At 46.1% G+C, this 24497-nt stretch overlaps 7 protein-coding genes across 7 annotated transcripts; 2 read left to right on the top strand and 5 right to left on the bottom strand.

The window, feature by feature from the left end:
* On the bottom strand, positions 1–4233 carry GGS25DRAFT_512702 (uncharacterized protein; the record flags this gene model as incomplete). Its single annotated transcript, XM_049262810.1, has 4 exons — positions 1–1084; positions 1411–1522; positions 2406–4035; positions 4069–4233. 4 exons carry the CDS (start codon positions 4231–4233, stop codon positions 1–3), a joined length of 2991 nt encoding a protein of 996 aa, XP_049119571.1.
* A 1490-nt stretch (positions 4234–5723) lies between these two features.
* On the top strand, positions 5724–6493 carry GGS25DRAFT_528752 (uncharacterized protein; the record flags this gene model as incomplete). The annotated part of the gene is made up of 3 exons (XM_049265218.1): positions 5724–6040; positions 6114–6334; positions 6400–6493. Exons 1-3 carry the CDS (start codon positions 5888–5890, stop codon positions 6491–6493), a joined length of 468 nt encoding a protein of 155 aa, XP_049119570.1. The 5' UTR covers positions 5724–5887.
* A 756-nt stretch (positions 6494–7249) lies between these two features.
* Positions 7250–9658, bottom strand: GGS25DRAFT_473437 (cytochrome P450). Its single transcript, XM_049259530.1, has 2 exons — positions 7894–9658; positions 7250–7830 (listed from the first exon to the last, which is right to left on the bottom strand). Exons 1-2 carry the CDS (start codon positions 9079–9081, stop codon positions 7489–7491), a joined length of 1530 nt encoding a protein of 509 aa, XP_049119569.1. The 5' UTR covers positions 9082–9658; the 3' UTR covers positions 7250–7488.
* A 4111-nt stretch (positions 9659–13769) lies between these two features.
* On the bottom strand, positions 13770–15014 carry GGS25DRAFT_101694 (uncharacterized protein). The gene is made up of 2 exons (XM_049255968.1): positions 14188–15014; positions 13770–14055 (listed from the first exon to the last, which is right to left on the bottom strand). Exons 1-2 carry the CDS (start codon positions 14812–14814, stop codon positions 13972–13974), a joined length of 711 nt encoding a protein of 236 aa, XP_049119568.1. The 5' UTR covers positions 14815–15014; the 3' UTR covers positions 13770–13971.
* A 547-nt stretch (positions 15015–15561) lies between these two features.
* Positions 15562–16939, bottom strand: GGS25DRAFT_101692 (calponin homology domain-containing protein). The gene is made up of 4 exons (XM_049255967.1): positions 16793–16939; positions 16633–16704; positions 16328–16440; positions 15562–16216 (listed from the first exon to the last, which is right to left on the bottom strand). The coding sequence occupies exons 1-4, from the start codon at positions 16804–16806 to the stop codon at positions 15672–15674; spliced, it is 744 nt and encodes a 247-aa protein (XP_049119567.1). The 5' UTR covers positions 16807–16939; the 3' UTR covers positions 15562–15671.
* A 1256-nt stretch (positions 16940–18195) lies between these two features.
* GGS25DRAFT_517694 (FAD/NAD(P)-binding domain-containing protein) lies at positions 18196–19636 on the top strand (the record flags this gene model as incomplete). The annotated part of the gene is made up of 3 exons (XM_049263421.1): positions 18196–18303; positions 18405–18720; positions 18804–19636. The coding sequence occupies 3 exons, from the start codon at positions 18196–18198 to the stop codon at positions 19634–19636; spliced, it is 1257 nt and encodes a 418-aa protein (XP_049119566.1).
* A 2062-nt stretch (positions 19637–21698) lies between these two features.
* Positions 21699–24399, bottom strand: GGS25DRAFT_101600 (fungal-specific transcription factor domain-containing protein). The gene is made up of 6 exons (XM_049255966.1): positions 24085–24399; positions 23697–23852; positions 23189–23576; positions 22630–23131; positions 22064–22555; positions 21699–21985 (listed from the first exon to the last, which is right to left on the bottom strand). Exons 1-6 carry the CDS (start codon positions 24149–24151, stop codon positions 21818–21820), a joined length of 1773 nt encoding a protein of 590 aa, XP_049119565.1. The 5' UTR covers positions 24152–24399; the 3' UTR covers positions 21699–21817.
* Positions 24400–24497: the final 98 nt, after the last annotated feature.

Genomic DNA, 24497 nt, shown 5'->3' with positions numbered 1-24497 from the left:
TTATTTCGCCTCCCAGATGGGCACCCAGCCGATCTCTTCGATGGGCCATCGAATCCATAGTCGATACCCATCATCCAACACAGAATATATCCTGCCGATTAAATGGACTCCCCAGCCCTCTATCCACCAGTTGTAGTCTAAGCGTTTAAGTAAAACGCAGAAAAAGGAGAGAACACACAGGGCCTCGCTATCCCGCTCTTTGAGCAGGTTCACAAAGCCATCGCGGATCTTGAAGAACCACATGAATGCGGCCCTATGCTTTTGGTCGTCGCTGTATGTGTTCCCGTAGAAGAAGGCAAAACTTCGCACGAGGGAGTCTATTCCGTGGGACAGAAGCTCTAGCTTTTCTGGATCTTTAACGTAGAACCTAATGGTCGCCTCCAGCTCTTTGAGGCCTTCGTGTTCAGGTGGTATAGTAGTATGCCAGATATTGTCCGTTTGTCTCCCATTATCGAATATAAAGCCGGAAGACCGGACCGAGTGGATGGCGTTGTCATTGTGTTCTAGTACTCCACGCATTCCCCTGAGAAGAAATAGCCATTGCGGCATTGCTCCATTAGAGACCACAAGCAAATTGCTGGATTCCTTAGGGCTGGCGAGGGCAATCCAAGTGGTGGTCATGCTGAAGATGAAGATGGGTACTGATTCGTCAGAGCTGAGATTATTCAGCACGGGGAGCGCCAAATGGGATGCTGCATTATGATGAACTAATGACTGCTCCAGGAGAACATCTTTCCGTTGCGGCTTGAATCGGGCAAGATGAAGGGCTGCTAATGAAAGAATGGCATTCATGACATAGGGGAAAGAGAAGCCCATTCGAGGTACATTGACGCGCCAAAAATTACGGACCATAGGCTCAGTGCTAAAGGTATAACATGTTGCGGTAGTAAAGTGGTGAAGGAGCTCGAGGTCCAGAGCACTAAAGAAGCCGGCCGGCGTAGGTTGAGACGCGATCGAAGCCGCGGCGGTTTCTGGCGTTGTAGCTTGGCTCCCATTGGGTGTGTGTCCAACAGCATTGGCAGATGCACGAGGACTAGAAACGGCAGAATGTTCCGAAAGACTGAAATCGCATGTGATCCCACGTCTGCATCTCAAATTAGCATTATTGATTATTGTTCAGAATAAGGCAGAGACAAAAAAAGGGGGGGCGGAAGGGACGGAAGGGGGGGTAAGAGAGCTGGGTTGAATTTAGGACTCGCTTGCCTTATACAATTACGACAAGATGGTTTTGTCTCATCGCACTATAGACGTAGGGTTAGGATTGAGAGCTTGAATAAGAGCTTGAGTAAGAGCTTGAGTAAGAGATTGAGTAAGAGGTTGAGTAAGAGCTTCAATAACAGCCTGAATATGAAAACAAAACCTTGAATGCATCGTTGGATTGGGTTGGCTGGATGATTTCGGTAAACCCACCTTAACTTTCCTAGATTTACAGACTCGGCATCCCGTCCGTGTCTTCGCGTGGGGTCTGCGGGTAGATTTCTCGGCCGGTGATGCCATAATTGGGCAGGTGCCTGATCCGAATCTTTGTACGATTTTTGATTGAATGTTGAGTTCCTAACCGAGATGTAGTAGATTCGAAATTAGAAAGATATAAGGTCCGAGATAGACCTGGAGTTTCTCGTTCACGCGTGGTAGTTACGAGTCAAGTAGATCATGCCCTAGGGGTAAAGAGGTGGTAAGACTCCGTAAGAGTGGTAAGAGTTTGCCAAGCCATGAATATGGACCCTTGGTCTCGTATTCGTACGGTGCTACAGTAGGATTATCGGCACTTGATTACTAGGTACAGCACTAAACTTATTCACTTACCAGGTCCTACCAGGTCCTACCAGGTTCTACCAGGCCCCTACTTTAGGTATCTAAGCTTTATAATTTACTAGGTACCGGGGCGGAATAGGTGGGAAGGATGGGGAAGAGGGGAAGTCATTGTCATTGTCATTGTTAGTTAACTAGTTATTGACTTTTTATTTATTTACATATGAACCACCGATAACTCAAACTCAATTGGTTTTGTTTTCTTTTTTCTATTTTCTTTTTTCTCTTTACAAGTCAAGCCTAGCACTGAAGGCATCTTCCGCATTTCTACCCACCCTAGGTATGTATTCAATATTACTATTGACTACATACATATGACTAATTACTAGCTACATACATATCTGCATACCTAGTACCTGGGTAAGTACCTAATGTCCATACAATGAAAGACACCATTGTCGTGCGCAGCTACTTCAAGTATAGAAATATTCATTATATATTACCTGCTCCAGCAGCATGGCACGCGACGATATATATACCTACGCCCTCGGCCATGAGCAATCAATTGCCTTTTCTTTTTGGGCATTGAGCAAGTCCTCTTTCTCAAGTGCCGTTGGCTGGTTGAGTGTAAAGTGTGCCATTGATGATGGTACTAAGAGTACCATTGGCATTAAAAATGTTGGTCAGTGTGTCGATGGATAGATGGAATCCATCAGCACTGGTTTTTTTGGTGGCATTCGTCTGTCCTCGCTGGGTCAGGTTCGAGTACCAGTCAATTTTGTTCAGCGTGATTGTCGGGTTACGGACGGTGACATTTTCTGTCCCGTCCAAGAATGTGAGTCCATCATCGGAGAAATCTTCATACACCACGGCGATGGACTCTATTACTGAACTATCAGCATTCTCGGTAATGGTGATTTCAGCAGACCCGGACATGCTGCCTAGCAGTGTGTAGGTGCCACTTGGAATGGCCAAAATGGGGGCAGGGACCAGCCCAGGCTCGTAAGGGGTAGCCCAGGGGATATCGTCATTCAGTGGCTCAACAGGCTCAACAGGTACCGGCCGACGAGATGTGAAGTGCGCGACCATGGCTCGCTCCGTTCGGCCGCCTTGTTCGGTCGAGTTTGGACAAGGGAGAGGATTGGTGCCACCGCAAGCTGGGGATACAACCATCGCTTGGTAATATACAAGGCGTGTGCCGTCCAGCGAAAATTTAGGATCGGCCAATCCATTCCAATTTGGATCGTTAATACTGCCAGGGCTCCCATCGCCTGCTGCATTGATGCGTTGGCCGTAATAATCGCCTCGATCACCGTACCGATCAAGAAGGTATGGCTGGAAGAACCTGCGAGCACCATTGTTTCGGGTCGAGGACGCAACTGTGGTAGCAATTATATCTATGATTGGGGGGACGTTTCGCATACCGGCCATGAACATTTGTCGACCGCTGCCACGTGTATCCATGATGACCATCCACTCATCATCCGCCGAGATGTCAACAGGATCGCAATACTCTGGGTGGCTCGTAAGTCTCCGCACCTCGCCAGTTGTCAAGTCGATTGCGAAGATGTCGATGTTTGTCGATTCGCGTGGGTATCCGACATAAGTAGCCTCTTTGCCCCGTCCGCTAAATCCACGGAACTCACCTACGGTGATAGCGTCATGATTGAATCGTAGCTGATCTCCGTCGATGAGAATGGGCTGGTGTTTGGTGTCGTTGTTGAATAGTATGTTGACCTTGGCTAAATCATATCGTGGAGTCATGGGTGAGCCCATATCTGGCGAAGGGTTGAACACGAGCCGACCAACATAGCCGTACTGGCCCAGTTTTCCCCCAGACGATGTGAAGGAGCTGAAGCCAAGGTGTATGTCGTCTGGGTGTAAACGCAATTCACGGATACTTCCGCCCTGCCCAGACCCATCCACGGCAGTGTTCCATCGGATAGGGTAAATGTAGGTCAACTCGGGAGTGCAGTGGTCACTGAACAAGTCGAATTCCCTACAGTCGATAATGTTAGTGCCAGCTAGGATGCGTTTTCCATCTCGGAATGCCTGTGGGTAGTCTAGAGTATTGGCTCGACCCGCAGCATTGCCCTGGGGCACTCCACAGGTAACGCATTTAAAAGGACTCCTATTGGAGAAGGTAGTGCCATCAGCCTTTATGAGGATTATTTGGGCCCCTGCGTATATACTAGCTTCATCCTGAGCACCGGTGTAATTGACCAGGGCAATGACATGATTACCATCGGGCAAAAAGCTACCTATCTGGATAAGACCACCAGCCTGAAGAATGCAGCCAGTCCCAAAAGGGTCGACCTCTGGGGTGCATGAACCCCCAGTGGCACTAGAGACAGGTGGAAGCGGTAGTTGGACGATCTCGACTGGTTCTGGTTTGGGAGGAGAGGGGACATGGCCTGCTGAGAGCGTACTGAAAACAATAGCGTGAAAAAGATATAGGAGGAAGGTGTTGATAGGAAACATCTTCCATAAGATGTAGTAAAGCTTCATACGTACTAGTGAGGTGAGTGAGTGAGTGACTTGGCAGCACCGGGTACTAGGCTATGAATGGATGTAGAATCAGATAACCTTGGAAAGTATAGGGATATCTATCCATGCTTTATTGTTTGGTCAAAAAGGCTACTTGATTAATAGCTATATATACCTATATATATATTGATCTAGTTGAATACTCCCAATCACATCAATTGAATCATACTTATTAATACGCGTATTCATTTTCTGAGCAATGATGGTTGAAGATTTGATCTGCAACCCCCGGTCTTTGCTAACGACAATTGTATCCGCGTATGGCTTTTTGTACTTGAGTACAAAAATACTTCTTTTATTTTAGAGAAACCCCTCCAACCCCTAGACTGGGGTTTTAGCAACTAGACCCGCCGATCCAAATCTTGGCTGTGCAGGCGCTGTAGTTACAAAGTATTATGTATTTTGTATTTAAATTTGGGGGGGGGGGAACCCGAGATTCATATGCGAGATATACGAGATCCGAATTCAATTGCAACTACATACTAGTTAATACCATAGTATGTGTACTGCCCCAAGTATGTAATTACAGTACTTTCCTATGCAAGATTGGCACTTGCTATGTATAGCCTCGAGGTAGTTAGACTAGTATTAGCCCTGGAGACTAAACCTAAAATCTTGAAACTGCAAGCTACATAAGTTTATAAATGCATTAGGTAGAAGAACAGGTATTAGTGAGGCAGTGTTGTTGCAGATATGCGACCCCTATTATATCCTCCTCCTTGACATCGGAGATAATACCTAAATGTCTAGAAAAGTGATAAACTCAGGGGTTTTGATTCAAACCTTCTAACTTTATACCATACAACATACATGCCAATCAGATAGTTTATGTTGATGTTGTATACTTCGGTACCTATATCCTGGGGCAATTAGGGGCTCTTTAACAAAATAACAAAAAAACTGCATAACATTGAACATACTACCTACCAGGTAACTACCTAGTATACCATACTAACCAAAGTACTAGTTAGGATACAATCCGATAGATAGCCAATCTATTCTACCCTTAGCCAATATAGTGGCACAATCTGGGGAAAGCCCAAATCTGAAGCGCTCTAAATATCGGTCGAGATGAAAGTAAAACGCCTCATAAATCCCCGATTTTGACAACTATCGACTCCCTACCCAGTAGTCAGTAGGCTATGTGCATAGATATCAAGGTCTATGGTAGTATGGAAGTATTCTAGTTTGCAGAATTGCTTAAGGCTGTCTAATTATGGACCACAAAACATCCATGCTTCTAGAACTACCGCCGGCAGACGGGTGCACGTCCTTGGCATGATAAGCTATACACTATAGTACGAAATTCATACGAGAGATTCGGATAAAGTGATTACGTGGGTAGTCCATGTGTAAGGCTGTGTTAAGGCTGATGGTATGAATCTTTGATATCTATCAGACTTAAATAGGCACGAGGAGAACGAGATGAATTGAGGTCTCTAGATCACAGTCAAGCCTTGAATTCACTCTACATCTTCAATCATCGTTCCAGCTTTCAACCCTAAGCTCAAGCTCAACCTCAGCCTCAGCCTCAACCTCAACTTGAATATCACCAACACAAGAAATACCTACTTTTCTTTTTATCACAATGGGTTTCATCAACGCCAAATACTTCAACGCCCGCTACAAGTTGCCGGTACACATCGCCGAGATACTTTTAGTTTTGGTGGTCATCATCCTCACTGTTGTCCGTCTCGCTATGGGAAATACGCAACGGGTACACATAATGGGCATCGCCTTCGTAAGTAGTCTCGCTGTTGAACAGCAACGATATCCTCCTGATATGGGCACTAATTCGGGCTTCCATCATGTAGGGCATTAAATCCTTAATATTCGTACTTTATCAACTCCTTACAGAACATACCCAAAAGTTTCAAAAGTGGGCCAGCGCAAAGACCAATTTCATTCTCAACTGCGTGGACCATCCATTCTGGGCTGCATTGATGGGCATGCTTTTCATGGCAAACTTGAAATCTTGCAGTGGCACTTCTTGTGGTGTTAGTTGGGCCATGACAGCCTTAGCCATGCCTCTCTCGTAAGTCTGATACCCCTTAACTGAAAATTTACCAGCCAACTAACACTGGACTTTTTTTTTATTAGCCTTATGAGTCTCTGGTTGGCTGTTACAACCTATTTCGAATACCGAGCCGCTCGCCCCAAAACTCTCCAAGATACCAGCTACTCATCGTGCTGATTTCAGGAAAATCAGTTTAGCAAGGGGAAGTGTCTCCCAGCCTAGGCCTGGGAAACTTTATGTTTATGGATGGATACCCCTTATCCATATAGGGATGATATAGGAATGGTCTGTTAGGTAGTGCTTTTGTTATCTAAGGGGTTTGAGCTTTATGGTACAGGTTAGAAAGACATTTCGTATTCATGAATGATTATGTTCGGCGCAGATAGAATTCTTTCATATATCAGGCAATTTTACGAGTTTTCACTTTTAATATGAATTCCCCTTGAATATAGAGTATAGTCTGCTTGAGATTAATTAATAGGCATGCTTGGGCAGTCTGGCTTTTCAGTACATACTTAAGTTTGCGTTAACCTCTAAAGAAAAGCAAACTTGTACGTCGTAGATACCTAATACCAAGCAGCATCATAGCGCAATTACTACTTATATACGAAGTTGCAATATTTCACATACTATGTCGTAGTAGTATAGACTTAGTACACATCTAGATTAGATAGGTATCTAACCTTCTTAGGTATGTATCTTAGGTAAGGATGCACCTAAGTGAAGAGGTGCAGTTGGAATTCCAGCAAATACTTGACATTTCTCGGCGATTGAACACCATATCCAGCCAGTGTGCCAAGTGCGGGGCTTCACATTCTTGGCCTTCATCACTAGTTAGGCATTGGCGGGGTGAAATGTCTGTTTAGAGCCTAGGAAGCAGTCCACAGTACCTAGTGATAACAACTACAGGAAGATGAAACTCATTTTGTGTGCCTCTAGTGTAAGAAAAAAAAAGGGGGGGGGAGGGCCAACGCGGATATGTTCTGACATGGTAACTAGATGTGGATAATATCTATTATGGTTTCTAGCTGCCTTGATCTCATGGGTATTTACAACACAAAAAAGACATCTTCGCTGGTAAGTTCAAACATAAGAAACAATTTATAGCCCCCTCTATAATATCTCACAAAGTCCCCAAATACCAATCATCTAGACTCTCAACAGGACTCCACTTAAATCTTCCGCGGTGTGATCACTACATCCAAGGGGGGCTTCTCCCAAAGACTAAAGATTCTCTGGTTCTGCCAGTCCTTGCACTTGGGATCTAAGGCCAGATCGAAATTCCACAAGACTCTGGCCATAATCACACGCATCTCATGGTAAGCGAGGTTTCTTCCAATGCAGTCGCGAGGCCCGAAGCTGAATGGCCGATGCACATCGCGACGGTCATTGTAGAAGGGTGATTCCGGGTTCGTGGTAGATTCTGGCAGCCATCGTTCCGGGATGAATTCCTTAGCCCGATGGAAGTTGATTTCGGAGTGGTAGGCTGACATATGGTGAACACCGACAACAGTCTGTAAATGCAATATTAGTTATCAAGTACATCATTGCCAAAGTAAAAAAGTAGTGGCTCTTACCTTCTCGGGGATAGAAAGACCAGCGACCTGCATGGGCGGGCCAGATGGTACGGCGCGAGCTAGCAACAGAGGAACGGGGGGGAAAAGGCGTAGACCCTCTTCAAGGCAAGCCATCATGTACGGTAGTCGGGAGCGTAGTTCGTTGAAGGACATAGCATCTTCAGACTGGAATGCATTGCGGACTTCTTCGGTAGCCTTCTTGAGTGCCTCGGGGGTTCTCAGCATCCAGTATGTCGCACCGCTGAGGAGTGTCGCCGTAGTTTCTGATCCAGCGACCATGAGGAGATCGCTGTTAATGATGAGTTCCTGATCAGTAAGCTCATGAGCCTGGCCACGCGAACGCATGATGTAATCCATGAAGTCTCCTCGGTCAGCTTGTTTCCTGCGATGGATGCGGTCATTGGCGAGCTTGGCAACGAGGGCATTGTGGTTGGTCTGCGAGTCGCGTAGCTTGGAACCAGCGACGAGCTTGAAGATATAGCCAATGATAGGTGACACGCCAATCAACACCATGATAGGCATGTACTTCATCAAGTTAGAAATGTTATCGAGCCAAGCGTTGGACTTTCCCTTGGCCAGGCCTTCCAGAGGCGTTCCATACGCAAGATCCGCGATCAAGTCAAAAGTCGTGAAGTTGTACCATTTCACCATGTCAGTCGGCTTGCCCGTCTTGGCCACTTCGTGCAGCTTCTCGACCAACAGGTCGACGTAGACTTTCATCAGAGGCTCCTGCTGTAGCAAAGCCTTATCAGAGAAGGCAGGCAACATCGCTCTCCTATATCGAAAATGGTCTTGCGCATTGGATGAGGTGATCCTCTTTGGGTCCATGTGAATGCCCTTGGGGTAGAATTTGGGGAATTCGGCGTGACCGTGACCGTAGATATCCTTCCAGGCTTGGGGGTTGATGAATGAGACCTGACTGGCGGTGATTCGGATAACCTCTCCATACTTCTCATGTGCATCGCGAATGCTGTACTCTCCCGTTCCCCGTACCATACTGATCGTCCTCGTAATAGGAAACGCGATCCATAGGGGCGGGCCTGGAATATGGCTGAGAGGGTGGAAATAGAGGTTATAGATGGCGCGCCCAAGTTGATGGACGACGCTGAGTAGGGCAAAGAACAAGACTATGTGCAAAGCATCATGTCCGCTGAATTTTTCAACGACTTGATGCAAGAAGCCCGCCATGGTGAAAACCTGGGAGACTCAGATAATGTTTGATGTGGTTTGGGGCAGCTCAGAATCGAGAGATGCTGTGATGTGATGTGATATGATAACGTGAAATGTATGTAGAGGGCTACGACCATTTATAAGATGCTACCCATGGAAATATAAACCAATAGGGGGCTGTACATATTGTTAATCTAATCTTTCATAGCATCCGGGGATCCATCCTTATTAGGGGACCACCTATTACTTTGAGAGTAGTATGGGTAGTATAGTAGATTTAGTAGTTATGCAGGTGGGTTAAAGTGCGAAGCCACCAAGAATTATGCAATTCTATTCTATCCGATTCATCTTTCGTAATTCGTATTCGGACAGGGTAGGGGGTTCCTCGTACTCGGAGTCCCGGTTATCGTGGAGGTCCATACTTTTAAGGCTGATGTGGAGAGAATATATGAAGCTTGGATATGACTATATGTGCCGGACCTACATACTACTATTATCATAGTACTATGCATGTACTCCGTACGCTGGGCACTTACATACGTACCTACATAACTTGGCATGTTTGAGCACTTCCCTTACCGTTACCGAAATGAACAACTCATACCTACATAGTACATATACTACATAATAGTCAAGCCTTGGATTCCGATGGCTATGTTTAACTGGTCCCCTATAACCAATAGGTAGGTTGGTTAGCATACTTCGTACCGCACGAATAACAACCAATGCTTACTAATTTAACCCTTTTCATTGACTACAATATTGGCCATGTCTGCATGTGTGATATTGTTTCTGAAGAGATAGTTAGATAGATAGACCAAAAGTAAACATTTCAGTAACTATGTCATACCATAAAATGGATATTTTATTATTATGCTTAACTATGTACGGGACCACAATGCCGATACACTCCCCAATCCTAACCACTAGTTATTACCTGGTCGGCCAATGCATTCCAAACCGGGGTATCAAATACCTATGCAAACTTGAATATGGCCAGAGTTGAAACTATTTTTATCCTGGATGATGGGTTTAAAATCCAAAGAATGTGGACGAAACTCTAGACTCGGTATTTCCCGAGCCTTATCTTGGGATCTAAGTGGTATGTTTTCCTTCGGATATTTACCCCAGGCCCATACATACGGATTGGGAGCTCCGTTTGAGGGAGGTGCTAAGACAATGGAGCCCGGTTTTGGTCCATCATCTACACATATACGATATACGGGAAACGTGTATGTGTAAAGAGAAGCAATACCAATCCTTGTCGGGGCCAAGCGTACTGTGATATGACTGTCATCGTATGATATCCCTTGGGCTTAAGTAATAGTCCTGTTCATACCTATAATTTCAATTTTTTTAATGCGTGAAAGACGTCGAAGTAACTTACATTATCTACGGATGACTGCGCCATATCTTCATTGCGTGGTCCTTGACTAGCCTTTCAACATCTCCATTTGTTCTGGCTTCAGCTGCAGTGATATCATATTGGCTTTGCTTTGATAATGGACATAACCAGAAGATCTGTGATATAATATTAGATCTTGCTAACATAAGATAAGCGCATGAATTATGGAATCGGCTTGACCTTGGGGCTGGAAGCGGTACCATCTCCTACGTCCTTGTGAGCAGTCTCTGCCCTGTCCCGTACGCCACGGGGACCTCTTGGTGGCGTCACCATGGATGGTTTTCATCTAACGGAGTCTTTCATCTTGAAAGCAAGGTTTATATGTGAACATGGAAAAACAACGTGGTTGCTGTGTTTGTGAGTGTCGGTACCCATATGGGAGCAAGTATGAATGGCCCGAAGAAGATATTTGGACATGACAACGGTCTGGTGTGGTGTTTTAAAGATAAGTAGGAGATACCTAATATGCTAGAGTTGCATTGAGGCGGTAATATCGAACCTACTCATACCGAATCTACTCATAATGTACTTACTGCAGTCGTTGTCTCTTGGTGCGACAGCACCGTGACAGGGGATCCCTTTGGCCATCTTGCTGCGTCTTAATTGGATAGATAGTATGTAGACAAGGAGTTTGATGATTGATGTGACTGTAAGATTTTCTCTATAAAATACATAAACATCTAAACCCATACGTCTTGTTACTGTGCTGTGGTTACCATGTGAGTGACATTCAAATCTAGATATGTTTTTGTACCTATTCACGAAGCCCCTTAGGTACAGTGCAGAATACAGTGCGGGTCACGGTTCCTGCTGAAGTACTGGACACATAAATGCATGAGGTTACTATCTACTATGTACGATGTGACGATGTATTGAGGCAACTAATGTATAATATGGTATCCGACTACCAGTCTAACTAACCTTCACGCGCATTACTCTATCAACTCCTTATAGTGAAAGAGCTTGAACCAACCTTATCCTCTCACGTCTCTCACTATTTAATATCAGCAGCAGCACCAATGAATTACTTGCACAAATATTTTATGCTTTTTTTAATCTTTTGCAGAGCGCATTTTTTCCTCCGCCTTGATACATACACACCAATCTTCCCATTTCACCAGACACCTGCCTACTGGGCATTCTACCATCAGTCCAGGGGAAAAAATATCAACATCAACACATATGACCTCAATGACCATGGCTGGATTACGAGAGACGACTATACTGCGCACTGCGACTTGTCAACCGGATGTGCAGGGTGCTAGTCGTGGCAAATATAACATTGACATCGCCACTATGAGAAGATGCGAAGTAACCCAACAGGAACCGGAAGGCGCCCAGGATATAAAGTGTGAGCAAAGTACCGGGATCGTGAACGATTAGGATAAGAGCGGAGACCAACTGGGATCACCGCGAGTAAACCAAATCCCAAGATATTGCGAAATGGACCCAAGCGACGACACCGAAGATATCTTCTACATGTATCGCCCTGGAGGCTTTCATCCTGTACATCTAGGTGACCTGCTTGACGGCCGTTTCGAGGTGGTTCATAAGCTAGGACATGGAGGTCACGCTACTGTTTATTTATGCCAGGAGCTATAAACTAACAACTGGCGTGCTATCAAGATAATTCAAGCTGAAAGATCATATGAAAACAACGCAGAGCTAGACTTACTCAAGAATATAAAGTCTCAGGGCGGCCTCGACCGTCGATTATGGGAGGCCAATAATATATCTGTACCATTAGAGTATTTTTGGCTCCATGGTCAAATTTCTTCACTATAGGGGTATCTGCTACGGCGATATGACTCAGAATAATATCCTCATACGACTAAAGGATTTATCACATCTAGGGAAAGAGGAAATGATGGATCTGCTTGGAAGCCCACAGCTAGAGCCTGTCGAAACCGTATCAGACGTTGATCTAATGCCAGTGTCACCACGGTACAAGTCGTTCCCGCCAATATGAGGCTCTAGGGTATTGAGAATGGGATTGTTATCACAGACTTCGGAGAGTCGTTCATGCCTGCCATCGACCACCATGAATTTCTGCGGAATACCCCTAGCATACGCCTAGCCTGAATCTTGTTTTGCTGGCAATCCCGAGCTGCCGAGTGATATTTAGTCCTTGGCTTGTATCATACGCAAGGTTGTGGCGAACCAAGGAATCGCCCACGAATGCTATTTCTCGACAATTACCGATCCCAAAAGTGCATAAATTGAAAGCTTAGAGCTGTTTTGGGGGGCACTTCCTGAGCCGTACACAATAGCCTACGTCGACCGACTCAAAAAGGCTCCTGCGGATGAAGGAGAGGGACTGGAGGAATTGCGTTGGTGATCATGAACAACGAAAATTCCGAGGTCTCATTCTAGAGGTAATGCTTGAGGATCCAGATAACGGGCCACTCAAAATCATGAGCAGACCCAAGGTATATGAAATCGAGAAAGCCAATAGAGGCGATGGGCAAAAAAGTCGGTTACAATGATATGATCCGTATTCTTCTCGCAAGAAAGATGTCCACCCACCCAATTTCGCTTGGCCCAAATGAGACAGTCATAAATAGCCCTTCCTTTTTCAAAGACAATATAACCCTGAAGCCATTATCAAGCAAGGATGTACAGCTCCTGGGAGATCTGAGGAACAAAATTATAAAGTACAGGCCGGAAGAGCGCATCACTACTAGGTATCGACGAAGTCTTGCAGCATGATTGGTTCTATAGAAACAGGGCGTCAAATGAGAGAAAATCCATGATACAATCGGAAGATGACGAAAAGAATGGGTATTCGTAGCTTACTGGCCTCCATTGGATGGGGGAAGGATAGATTTCTAGAACATTCTAGATTGGCTTTCATAGTCTTCGACTCGAAACGAATGTTTGGAAAAGTCTTATCACTATTCCCCCAAGTATCTTGTAGATATCTAACCTAGTAAGTAGATGTACGCCTTAGTCAACTGGTGTTTGATAGATCTCTGTTCATGCTTCGCTTGGAGCATTCACGAAATGTGGTGTGGCGGCATCGTGGGGGAAAATGTGGAACATAACGGACAGGCAAGGGGTGATGAAATTAATGAAATGAGTTACAATTATTATGCTTGACAACCAAGTGTCATATAGTGATTAACAGACCTCGTCCCCGAGACTAGAGATATCTAGTACTCAGGGTACCTACCTAGGTAGGTAGGTAGGCCGATATACACTAAAGACCAACATGATCTTCCGAACGAAACATGTATAACCGGAAAATTTGCCTTCCCAGTCCTAGTTTTTACAGTGTCCATATACGGTATGTATCCTATAGGGCTCGAATCCCACTAGGTGCCTACCTAGATAGGCAAACGAAGTTTTAAAAGATCATTATCATTACATATACCTACCTAGGTAGGCATTGCAGCTGATCTGAAAATTGTTTCTTGTGAATAATACAAGAAGCTAAGTTAACCTTCAGGTCTGTGTTTCCACCTCTATCATAATGCGTATTCGAGTTCAGCCGTTTGCGTTTCTTAGGAATTGCCGGTTGAGGGTTGGAATGCCGTGACTCTCTGCCATTCGTTGATGGCAGCCGTCGTGACGTATCGGGCGTCAATCTGTAGAGTACACGTGGATTAGATTTATTTACATATCCATGGATTCGAGCAATATGGATATGGGTAGGTTGAGGGGGGGAAAGGGAAAAAGCGAAAAGCGATAATGTCCAGGAGGGTAGAATTGGTACTTACCCAAGAACTCGGCCATGCCATGCCGGTTCGGTAATCGTACCCTGTCCAATCGACTAAATAGAGGAGTCGGTTGTCATGTGCATGGGCTTCGGCGATGATTGACCGAATGCGATACCAGCCTGGGCGTCCGGTGAAAATGCCGCTGTCCTGTGCCTCACTGGCTACCATTTGCGCACGACTAACATCGACTTCACGACCATTGTGAGAACTATGCCCAGCGTCCATAAATTCCGCGATTTGTCGCGGCCGCCGCCCCACCTGACGTGCCCGAGGATTGGGGGCTGGTGGTGGAGTGGTGGTCGAGGCAATGAGACCAATCCGGTCGGGAGGGGTTCTCGGTATAGATGTAGACGACGTGCTGGACTGCGTGCGTGCCGTGGTTGGCGATGGCATCGACTTCTTGTCAACAGAAACAGATGGCGTAATTGGCGGAGTTGTTAATAGATCACGACCAGTGGCGAGAACAGCAGCATGACCAATGCGACTCTCTCGGATTGCTCGCCGCATCGAGCTTCGCTGAGATACGGTATTACGTGAAACAATACCTTGACTGGAGACAGGTCCAAGGGTGGCCCGCCTCCGAGCGTTGGCACTATTCGCGACTTTGGGCTTTCGATTGGGCGCCATAGTAGCTGCTATGTTAATAATGACGATATCACAAACTGTATTTCATTCAATCATTCTAGGCCATGACAATGTAACCGGAGACGTAGGAATATCAACGTGGGTAACGAGGTTGCCAAACGGCATTGAGTTAAAACATCAGAAACGTCCAGAGAAGGGTTGGGAATAGAGCTGGTTTGACTGGCACCTATGCTGAAAATGGGGAAGGGAAAAGTTTACAAGTTTACAGGGAATATTGAACTCGAAAGAAACACAGATAGGTACATGTAGACAGGTAGGCAAGAAGACAGGCAGGTAGGTCCTAGCAGATGAGTGTATGTATCCATAATGTAACAACCGTCTATAATCGAGTCTGGCCAAGATATGCGGCTAGGTAACCTTATTGTAGACGGATAGTCGAAACCTAAAGTCGAAGCATGAGGACGATGAATACTAAGCAAAACGAGTGATGTGAATCAACACCTTGAAAGAACAGAAAAGGGGGTGGGGGGGCTTGTTGATATCTACGTATCAATACTTTACTGTACCCTCGGATGGAGGAAACTCGAGTATGGGAGGGCGGTATAAGGGAGTTGAGAGAAAGACAAGACCAATGATGGTTTCCCGTATGCCCGGCTTCTAGGTACCTAGTGAATCTCATCTCTCTCCATTATGACAATGCAGAGTTGGCTGAGAACCGCAAACGTTTCTGGGGATGCTGTCCCTAATGCAATGTCTCTGTCTTCACTAGCATCCAGTGTCAACCTGTCCGTTTTTGACTTCCATCATACAACAATCCCCACCCGGCATTAGTTCGTGGCTCATCCGCCCAACTTTCTGGATGACTAATCATTAATTTTGTTCCGTCCCCTGAAGGCGTCTTAGAACGTCTCCTGGTCATCTAGCGCCTCGCCTTCGGCGGGAATCTCGAATCCTTCCTCGGTAGAATACAGTATCGACTGGATCGCCTTGATGAGACCGTCCTCCTGCTTCTCGATCTCGGGGTCCTCCTCGACAGCCTGTTGGATTAGGAGTTCGATGTCTCGTAGCTTGCTAAAGTAAAAGTCTCGTTCGCGTTCGAGGCCGACGACTGTCTCCTTTAGGGTCGCGTTCTCTTGCATCAGGGCAGCCGATGCAGCGCCGCCACCGCCAGCCTTGCCCAAACGTGGGCCGGTTGTGGGCGTGGTGCCACCTCGTCGAGCTGCAGCCGATCCGGCACCCCCAGTTGCTCGCGCGCCGCCGCCGCCGCCACCAGCAGGGAGAGCTCCACCCTTTCTTCGTGCGACGGCATCATAGTCACCACCTGGGTAGTACTGGTCCCAATATCGCTTAGTCCACTGTAAGAACTCGAGGTTGTCTTGCATCTTGCATTTGACGAGGGCCTCAACGGGGACGGGCTTGTCAACGGCGTGCTTGGCGAAGGTGTCTGGAGAAAAAAAGAAGCAATTGTCAGTATAGATAGGGATGGATGAGTTATGGACTATGGACTTTGATTTATGGGGTAATGTCAAGTAGGCAAGAGTCGGGAAGAACTGACTTTGTAAGACCTTGAAATTTTGGATGTAGGCATACTCCGAGTTGACATTAAACTTGACGCGAGACATGGGAACATCGAGAAAGATGCTGTCGAAGACCTGGCAAAGAGCCGCACTGCATTATCGTCGAGGTCGCAGGTTAGCTTAGATGTCACTATGATTATGCTATAGTACTAGGGCGGATGGATGTGATGGCAGAGTTCAAGTTATGGGCTTGGTATTTCATCCTTATAGGGGTAAGGACTTGGATGCGAGGTTTAGTTTGGCGGGGGAGGGGTAAAATAGAAAACCACAAGGATGATCCTACCCAGTACCACATTGTTCGACCTTGGTGATGTTCAACTGGAGGAGGCTGTTGAGCCATGCCACCAGCTCCTGTCTGTTTGTGAATGACGAAACGTCAGTCGCGGATCTTCATCTACAGCTGGAAGAAACGGGGGGGGAACAATGAAGTCATTGTTGCTTACCGAGATTCACCCATGTCTACTTAGGGATAGCAAGTAACAAGTTGGAATTAAAGACGCGAAAATGTTGGATAAAGAGAAGAGAAGACTAGAGATGCGAGTCGGATGCTTGACCCAAGAAAAGATGAAGGGTGCGACTGCGCGTGGATTGCGAAGGCGGTAGAAGAAGAAAAAAAATGGGAACGCCGAGTTTGTTGTTTTATTTTGGAAATTTGGTAGGTCGTAGAAGTACTAGGTAGAAAATTGATGGAGATTCGATGTCGCCTAACCACCGTGATTGCCTCTAATCAGGTACAAGGTACTTGGAGTACCTATGTAATGTCACTGGTACCAGCAACACAATTGATCTTATCAACGTATGCATCCCGCACGCCATCCAATTGATGTCCATCAATGATGCCTACCTAGTACCTAGTACCTAGTAGTAGTTATGTACCCGAAGATTATCCCTTTCAATTGTAGTTACAACATACATATCAATTCGTACATCAAAGTAACACAACGATCACCTGATTCAAATATTTACATAACTACTTCGTACAATACCTATGTACATTTCGAGTGGGGTCAATCTTTTGAATCAACAACATTGAACATCAATGGATTGAATTGAACAAATGTTCTAAACTCCAACAACACAACACATGCACATGCAGTCAAGAGTCATCATTCGTATGTAACAGCACGAATGTATTGAAAATATGTAATCGAAAGGTTCACTTTTCATTGCAGCAGCTGGCCATATCGTATGAATTTTTATTCATGCTCAACAGCCAGGTTCCCTACGTACCTCCTCCAGGAGGGCTCCTCGGTAGCCCTGGGGGTCCAGTGGAGTGTAGGCAATCACTGCTGGCAGTATCCCTAGCTGTCGTGCTTTCAAAAGTGCCCAGGATAATATAAATATTTTCGGCGCTTAACGAACGAGCAACTTGATCAACCCTTTCTAGGTGTATTTACAGGAGAGCCACTCTCCAGTATACAATACAATTTGTCAAGTGTCTACCTAAGAGCACACGAGGGTTCACATGGAATAAAGACGACTTACGTGTATACGTAGCTTCCATGGTCTCCTGGAGATGTTAGAGATCCCCGCGCAACAACGATGTTGTTCTGCGTCTTCTAGGTTCCGCCTCGTGACACAAATTGATCTTCACGCATAGTCATACAAATCGGTGATGACATACTTGGTCCGTGAAAGGCAAGTTATTCCGTTTACTATTTCTCCAGTGTAATACAGGTTGGTATCACCAGATCCCTCTACTTTGGAACGTCTAATAGTATAAAGTTGGACGGACAGTCCCCCTTTGTCATACTTTATTCTCGATCTCCATCATACATGCCCCCTAAGTAGTCTTGTCTCGGTGTTACATACCTAGTAGACTCATATTCAACGAAGGATTTCCACCATGAGTGGAGTCATTGAAGACACTCTTATCGAGATCGCGATTGTTGGTGGCGGCATCATCGGACTCTCACTCACCGCAGGCTTGATCAAGCAAAATGTCAATGTCAAGGTCTACGAATAAGCTCAAAGCTTTTGAAAGATCGGAGCTGGAATGACATTCACGGCAAACGCCATCCGATGCATGGAATTGATGAACCCCGACATTGTTAGCGCTCTCAGATTAGGGGGTTCCGTAGCGATTTCTCTAACCTAGATGACAATGACCCGAACGATAACCTACGGTGGGTTCATGGATACAACAAGCGTAAAAAAGAAGACCCCTTTTATCAGCAAGCGTTATTCAAGGTTGATGCAGGATACCATGGCTTTGACGGAACACGGCGTGACCGTTTCTTAGAAGCATTGGATAAAATCATCCCACGGAGGATCGTAGAACTCAAGAAGCGCCTAGATACAATTGAAAAGAAATCTGATGGGAGAATCCAGCTTAAATTCACTGATGGAACATGGGCCGAGGCTGATTTTGGTGAGTTTGATTATTTGCCATTATCTATGAAGGTTGCAGTTGGTATATTGACACGTAATTGCTGACATCTACAATGCTCGTAGTTATTAGAACCGACGGTATCAAGTCCCGTGTTCGCGAACTCATGTTTGGTCTCGATAACCCAATCTCCTTTCCGCACTACACGCACCAGATCGCATACAGAGCCCTAATCCCGATGACCAAGGCCATCCAGGCGCTCGGAGAATACATAGCTAGGAACCAGCACAACCACGTTGAACCGAACGCGAACTTGATCTACTATCTGGTTGAGAACCAGACTATGATCAATACGACAGCCTTTGTGTTTGATCCCAATGAGTGGCCAGACGACAAGGTCATTGTTGTGCCAGGCCTTCGCACTGACTTGGAGAAAGCGTTCGCGCAATGGAATCCTTGTTTCACTGCCCTTATTCAGCACTTCCCCGAGAAACTCGAGAAATGGGCTGTTTTCGACACGTGTGACTATCCAGCTCCTCACTTCAACCAGGGCGTTATCTATTTAACCGGCGACGCCGCGCATGCTTCTAGCCCGCACCACGGCGCTAGCGCGTGCTGCGGTATTGAAGATGCGCTGTGTCTGTGCACTCTAATAGACCAAGTGAATTGTTCGCTCCGTGGAAACTCGGCCATTACCAAGGAAGAGGCTCTCTGCGCGGCATTTATCGTGTTTGATGCAACACGCCGTACCAGGGGTCAATGGCTTGTCAATAGTAGCCGTCGTGTATGCGACCTGTATCACCAGCCGGAATGGAGCGACGAGAAGAAGTGGATCAAAGCCGAGACGTGCTTTGAAGAGATCAAGGATCGATCTCTGAAGATTTCGCATTTCGATTACGATGCCATGATGAAGACAGCAGTACAAGAGTACGCTAAAATGTTACCTGCTAAGGTGTAGGCCGTCTCCTATATGGCCCAGGAGCCCAATGATAAAACTGTACCTAACCAACGACATGGCAATCACTGTTAGTCATTGCTGTCAAGAGGCGGAACCATAACAGCGGCAATGCGCGGAGGTCTCTAACATACCTCGAGAGACTATGGAGGCTGCATACTTATATACCTATAATTGTCGCCTTCTCTGCCTTAGCTAGCCTCTGGGTAGACTCTTGGCCATGGTGGTCAATTTTCTCGTGCCAATGTAAGTAGAAACTGTATCTGTTACCTACATATAATAGATATGCGTCATTATACTCAGCGGCGGATGCGGACACCATCTATGCGAAGAGAAGGAGGTGCAGGGCGAGCTTTATGATATACTGATTGATACCTACACATAGTCTCCATTTGATCAAGATAGGGGTAATGATGCAGCTACATATATTGTGTGTAGCCACAATATCTCGGTATTCATACCTAGGTACCTAGATATACGAAACAACCCCCCGACGCTCTCACACCATATATTTATCCGATGACTCAATTTAGTTCTCAACGTTAGCAACTTGGCCTTGGTGGTCCTACATATTTACATAAGTAGTACCACTAGCCGGCGAGAAACGCCACACGCAATGCACGTAACTAACTAGAGTTGACGTATTGTCTTCAGTCCACTGTTTGTCCGATCTTCAGATCGAGACCTTCATGTTCGCTCTTTGGTTCCCTATGACAATCTATTACAGTATCTTGGTTAAAATATACACTTATTTCGAGACAAGATCATATTCGCTGCAACCGATGTCCGCGTACAGTAGAGTTGATGACCCCGTCCGGGGCCTTGGTCTCGGGACCGGAATGATTGTATCGCCTACATTTCACATGGATGATCTCTACCTAGGTTAGGTCGGTAAGATTCATCTGTATCGGAAGTTTGGTGGATCCTACAATTAAGCCACATATGTACGTCTTGTCACGGTGATAATCCAATAGCTAATGTAGATGACCTTGGAATACTTGATGCCTACTAGGTCGAATCAACCTGCGTACGAGCGTGCACCTCACAGGCATCCTTAGTACAAGGCTCAATAATCCTCTTCTTCAAGCCACGCCTGGATTAAGCATACCTATCACATAAGCGCCAAGGCAAGTAGGTATACACTACCTACCGAGGTATTGTACCTAGAGTTACAGCCCTAGGAACAAGGAGCTAACCACATCACGGGCCGGTCCAGTGCTTTGGTCTATCTAACTATACGGTGCATGCCCAACGCCCTACATATTTATATGTAGGTATGGTGTCCATGGGTGAAGTACAGTACCCCTTGGCGGTGTACCACCCTGCAAAAATTGGGTACATGCATATAACCCATCAGCAAGCCACCACAGGTTCCTCAACATGATAGATGATAAACGTCACCCAGCCTTGCTGCCGATCTTTTCCACCGCCTTAACTATTTCTAGTCTCGGGCTTACGACCTTTTCGTCCGATGGTGGTCATAGTTATGACGGTTGGAAGCAACCACTTCACCTTGCATCGAGTAAGGTTTGGGAAGACAACTTGGAACCTTGTAAAAGAGAGAAAGAGAGAAGAGAGAAGAGCATTTTTCCTGCCTGAGTTGCAGCAAGTAATACCACGTTAGGTATGTGCTTACTTAGGAAAATATAACCTTATGTTAAGAGGTGGGCACCGGATTAGATGTTTTTTTTTTCTGAAAATTGTGAAGCGAAATGTGTGTAACCAACAATGAACACAACAAGAGCGAGACTCGAAATAATATGTACCTACCTAGTAGGTAGGTAGCTTAGGTTAGACAATGTAACCTGTGACTATGTTCATGAAGCAACTTGTGTTGAATATCTTACTTGCTTCTTATGTACTAGGTCGGTACCTATGTTTGTTTCATGCTTTATGCCCTGTGTCTTGTGTTATAGTCCAACCGTTTTTATGTGATATCCAAAGTTAGATCCAAACGCCTCGCCACACCCCATATCCCTCTTATGCGATGAATACTGAGCCCGACCGCCCTAGAACGCTTCATATCGTTGGTAAGGCCTTGTCAAATCTACCCCCCCCCCCCTTTCCCCTACCTGACCATATACTATTATAACCGTTGGTGATGAAAGAAAGTAGCTTATGTTAGGTAGGTACTTAGTAGGTATAAGAATACATGCTTGACTTCGATGCTTCGCATCCCACCCTCTATCGTGGGTAAGCCCCGAGACCAGGGGTGAGGTTGCTGAAACTCATTAAGCCATGCATGGCCTCTATTATATTTTGAAGTTGCTTGTTATATGTATCCCCTAGCTCATGGCACGAGACGAAAAACTCTGCACATAGTGATAACGGTATCGGTGTGAGAGGATGCACCTTGAGAGATCTTAATAATGCATCCTTGACATGGGTGGCTGTTGGGAAAAACATGGACAAGACAGGCATGCGGCTTACCTTGAACGAATTCAGCTGAGATAACTTGTTAGTCAATCCTACGATTTCCTTGGCAGCCATCGTTGACTGTCTCGTGTAATCGGCTAGGACTGTCATCTTCTCCTCCGTTGGATGTATTACGGACTTCAAGATCTGGTACATGTAAAGGACCGTTGTGTGCCACATCATGCCGATGAAAAGTAACATCGGATCTGCGTCCTGTAAGGCGACGGGGTAGTTCAGCGAAAACACACCCATCCGCTGGGTAAGTGTGGCATTGATCCATTCCTGTCGCTGCCAGAAATCTCTTGACTCGTTGAGATATAAGGTGTCGACCATGGACTGCTGTCGGTGACATAATGCACGGCCGATGACGGTGGCTACAACGATACATTCGGTAAATGCCGATGTAGACATGGAGTCCCGGGATGCTACGGCATCCGAAAGAAAGCCGTTTGAAGTAGGCTGCTCATTTTGAAAATCTGTTTCTGGAGCTGGAAGGCGGATCGGGTTCTAGCTCATACGGATCATACAGTCAGCGTCAAGATTCGTGACCAAACCAGTGGGGGGGGCTCTTCTACCATTACTTGTTCGCTAAATGTTATTGGAGAATTATTGCGGACGCTCACAAAACGATCTAGGCAGTAAGCCAGCCAAATAGTCCTTCGCCTCTGCTCAGCATCGACCCAATCCGTCTGCCCTAGGCTTATGTCCGGCCCATCCGAGTATTGTAGCCAATTGAGTTGGATCAGTCTGAACGCGCGGCCGGCGCTCACCCAACCCCTACTGAAGTCGATACACATGAACTCGTGGACAGCCAGGAGTAACCAAGCTTGTACCTGCTCTAATTCAGTAATCATAAGGCCCGTCCCTTTCGAGTCAAGACTCTCGAGAGCCCGTCGGGTGTAGTGATATAATGAATCTCCGATATTCTGGTAATGCGCTGACACTGACGCAGCTAGAGTCCACATGGCATACCGTAAACATGCCCGAGCATCCGTTTTCGCTATACTACGCGCCCACGAGAAGTATCGTCGTTGATGTATGATGGGCGCGAAGGTATGTACTCTGTCGAAGTATAGCTGATCTCTACCCCCCAGAGTTAGGACAAGCCCGATATGGAAGAATGGAAACCAACGCGCTTACAGATCTGCTTGCATCAAATTTGAGATATTCCTGCCATCTAATCCGTCCACGAGCTCGGGGATTTTCCGGTTTATTACTGCATCAGGGAAATTCATTCCATCAGTCGGGGTCGCGAACCCCTGTATAGGAGAAGTAGAAGTGTGGACGGAGCCCCCATCTAACGAAGATGTGCCCGATCTTGTGCCTGGTGTCATTCCTTGACACAGGTCATGGAGTGTTGCGTTCTCATCTCGAGCAATCGGGAAGTCCCAAGGTAACGAGGTATGGTCAGTGAATGTGAGATTCTCAATGGAGTTGTCTTCGGGCGGTAATGAAATTGCATTTTTATTGCTGTTTTGTGTATGCTGCTGATGTTGCTGTTGCTGGAGCAGAGTGCCTTCTAAAGTAGCTTGCGAGGGGTCAAAATGCCATGTCAGCGTAGATTCAGATTCATATATGCTGTGCATCAAAACTAGATCTCGCTATCTCTGTGGTGTGACCACAATGCTGGGGTTGAGACATGACATACCGATTCGAGCTTGCAAGGCCTTCAAGTAACCTCGTTTGGGCCCACGAGGAGGACGAGGCGTTGTGACTTGGCATTGCACACCTGAGGATAGGCAAAGGCCACATGAGGGCTGTTGCCGGTCACAGCGCACTTTACGGCGACGGCATTCTTCGCAGGCTTGCGCAAGACAATATGCATCAGTATTGTGCATGTTCAATGAAGCAGTTATGATATATATTCGCTCGCTCACCTGTTACCAGACGTACGAGCATGCGGGTTGGTAACTCTCAAGTTTCACTTGTGCGTCTTCGTGCACAAATGAGCCCCGAGGACACCCCGCAATTCCGTACATATATCGTCAGTCGAATCTTCATGAACATGTAGGCAGTTCTGGACTAGCTCTGCATACCTGCACCTGGGTTTTGTCGCGCTGGTGGGTTTGATGACTTCACGCTGAGGTCAACGGATTGAGGCATGCTTCGCAGCGAAAGCTTCGAATTTTCTTCGGATATTCTTAAGACAAACTAGAAAGGCTCATCGAAAACTAGCAACGGCTGAGAGGCGCATAGCTTTAAAACGAGTCTACGTGTGTAAAGGGAGGAGAAGGAGAAGGAGCATATAAGTGCACAAGTTCGTATATTCCTAGTTAAGGACGTATGACGCTAATATACGTCGCCTCTAAGGGACCCCAAGACTTCATCACCGTAATGGCTATTCGCTAAGCTGTGAGGCGTTTCCAATAGGCGATATACTTACATAGCTTGCAAGAGTCCTAGGATGGTACTTCTAGTAGGGGTATTCGGTACCTAGTGTGTGGTGACT

The sequence above is a fragment of the Hypoxylon fragiforme genome (genome assembly GCF_022984875.1).
Source record: "Hypoxylon fragiforme strain CBS 206.31 chromosome Unknown GGS25scaffold_2, whole genome shotgun sequence".
Classification (NCBI taxonomy): Eukaryota; Fungi; Ascomycota; class Sordariomycetes; order Xylariales; family Hypoxylaceae; genus Hypoxylon; species Hypoxylon fragiforme.
The sequence above is the reverse complement of the archived record's forward strand: the minus strand, read 5'-3'. Positions and strand labels throughout refer to the sequence as shown.